The 1,425-nt window shown below is 44.8% G+C and overlaps 1 gene segment (V, D, J or C); it reads right to left on the bottom strand.

Annotated features, from left to right (window-relative positions):
- LOC104981949 overlaps positions 1-167 on the bottom strand; it is a 26,831-nt gene extending 26,664 nt beyond the window's left edge. Inside the window, 1 exon segment of the C gene segment in view lies at positions 73-167. Coding sequence covers positions 73-112 — 40 coding nt within the window.
- Positions 168-1,425: the final 1,258 nt, after the last annotated feature.

The raw sequence follows: 1,425 nt of genomic DNA, 5'->3' as shown, positions 1-1,425 counted from the left end.
TCCACCGCCCCACCCTCCAACATGGCCACAAAATACAGAAAAATTCCAGGAGCATCCAGGCAGCACACTTACCGGGAGCCAGGACAACCAGAAGCAGTGCTGGGGCCTGCATCCTGCCCCAGCAGTTAGCTAGACTGGGATTCTGAGCAGATGTGACAGGCAGAGAAGTCAGGGAGGATCTCTCTTAAAGACCACCAGGCTGATCCCAGAGCGGGTGGGTGCTGGGGGAGGCCTGGGGAGGAGCCTCGCCTCTCTGCACCAACCCTTTCTTGAGGGCCCCCCTGTGGCAGGCTGAGAGCTGCCATCTCCCTCACAGGAGAGGAGAGGCCTGAGCACTGAGAACTCAGAATTGAAAGCAGATGGATCAAATGCGAACTGAGGGGAGGAGAGCCATGGACCAAGCTTGCCTGTTGCCTGGTGGAGTGAGCAGTCCTAAGTGAGCAGTTCAGCATTTCAGTATTTATGCTGCTGCCACAATCTTGTCCGGTGACATCTTTATATTCCTTCCCTGAACTACCTCTCCTTTTACCCCTGTAAGCAAACTCGGAGGCAACAACCAGAGAATCCAGTAAGAACTGAACCTGCTTTATTATAAGAAAGTAAGATTGATTATGTCGGTCTACATTTGACTGTCTTTAAAATTAAATGGATGTGTGTTCATGTGTATGCATGTGTTATAAATCTATTGGAGAGAAGATTCATGTTCATCCTCAAGTAAAAGGCTGCCTCATACAGAGTGTCCAGATTTCATGAAAAAATAAGGAGCTTCACAATAGTTGGAACAAACTAAAAACATATATTTTTTCTGAAATCCAGGGACATGCAAATCAGAACTACAATGAGATATCACCTCACCCATGTCAGAATGGCTATTATTGACAAGGCTAGAAATAACGTGTTGAAGATGGGCAGAAAATAGAACCCTTGTGCACTGTTGGTGGGGATGTAAATTGGTGTAGTCGCTATGAAAAACGGTATGGAGTTTCCTCAAAAGGTTAAAAATGAAACTACCACATGATCCAGCAATTTCACTTCTGAGTGTTTATCCATAGAAAACAAAAACACTAAGAGATGCCTGCACCCATATGTTCACTGTTTAGAACAGCCAAGGCACGGAAACAAGCCAAGTGCCCATCAACAGAAGAATCAAGTACCTGTGGTGTGTGTGTATATATATACATATATATGTGCATACAATAATGTGGAAACAGTGTCAGACTTTATTTTTGGGGGCTCCAAAATCACTGCAGATGGTGACTGCAGCCATGAAATTAAAAGACGCTTACTCCTTGGAAGGAAAGTTATGACCAACCTAGATAGCATATTCAAAAGCAGAGACATAACTTTGCCAACAAAGGTCTGTCTAGTCAAGGCTATAGTTTTTCCTGTGGTCATGTGTGGATGTGAGAGTTGGACTGTGAAGAA

The sequence above is a fragment of the Bison bison genome, unplaced genomic scaffold, assembly GCF_000754665.1.
Source record: "Bison bison bison isolate TAMUID 2011002044 unplaced genomic scaffold, Bison_UMD1.0 scf7180017864525, whole genome shotgun sequence".
In the NCBI taxonomy this organism is placed as follows: domain Eukaryota; kingdom Metazoa; phylum Chordata; class Mammalia; order Artiodactyla; family Bovidae; genus Bison; species Bison bison.
The sequence above is the reverse complement of the archived record's forward strand: the minus strand, read 5'-3'. Positions and strand labels throughout refer to the sequence as shown.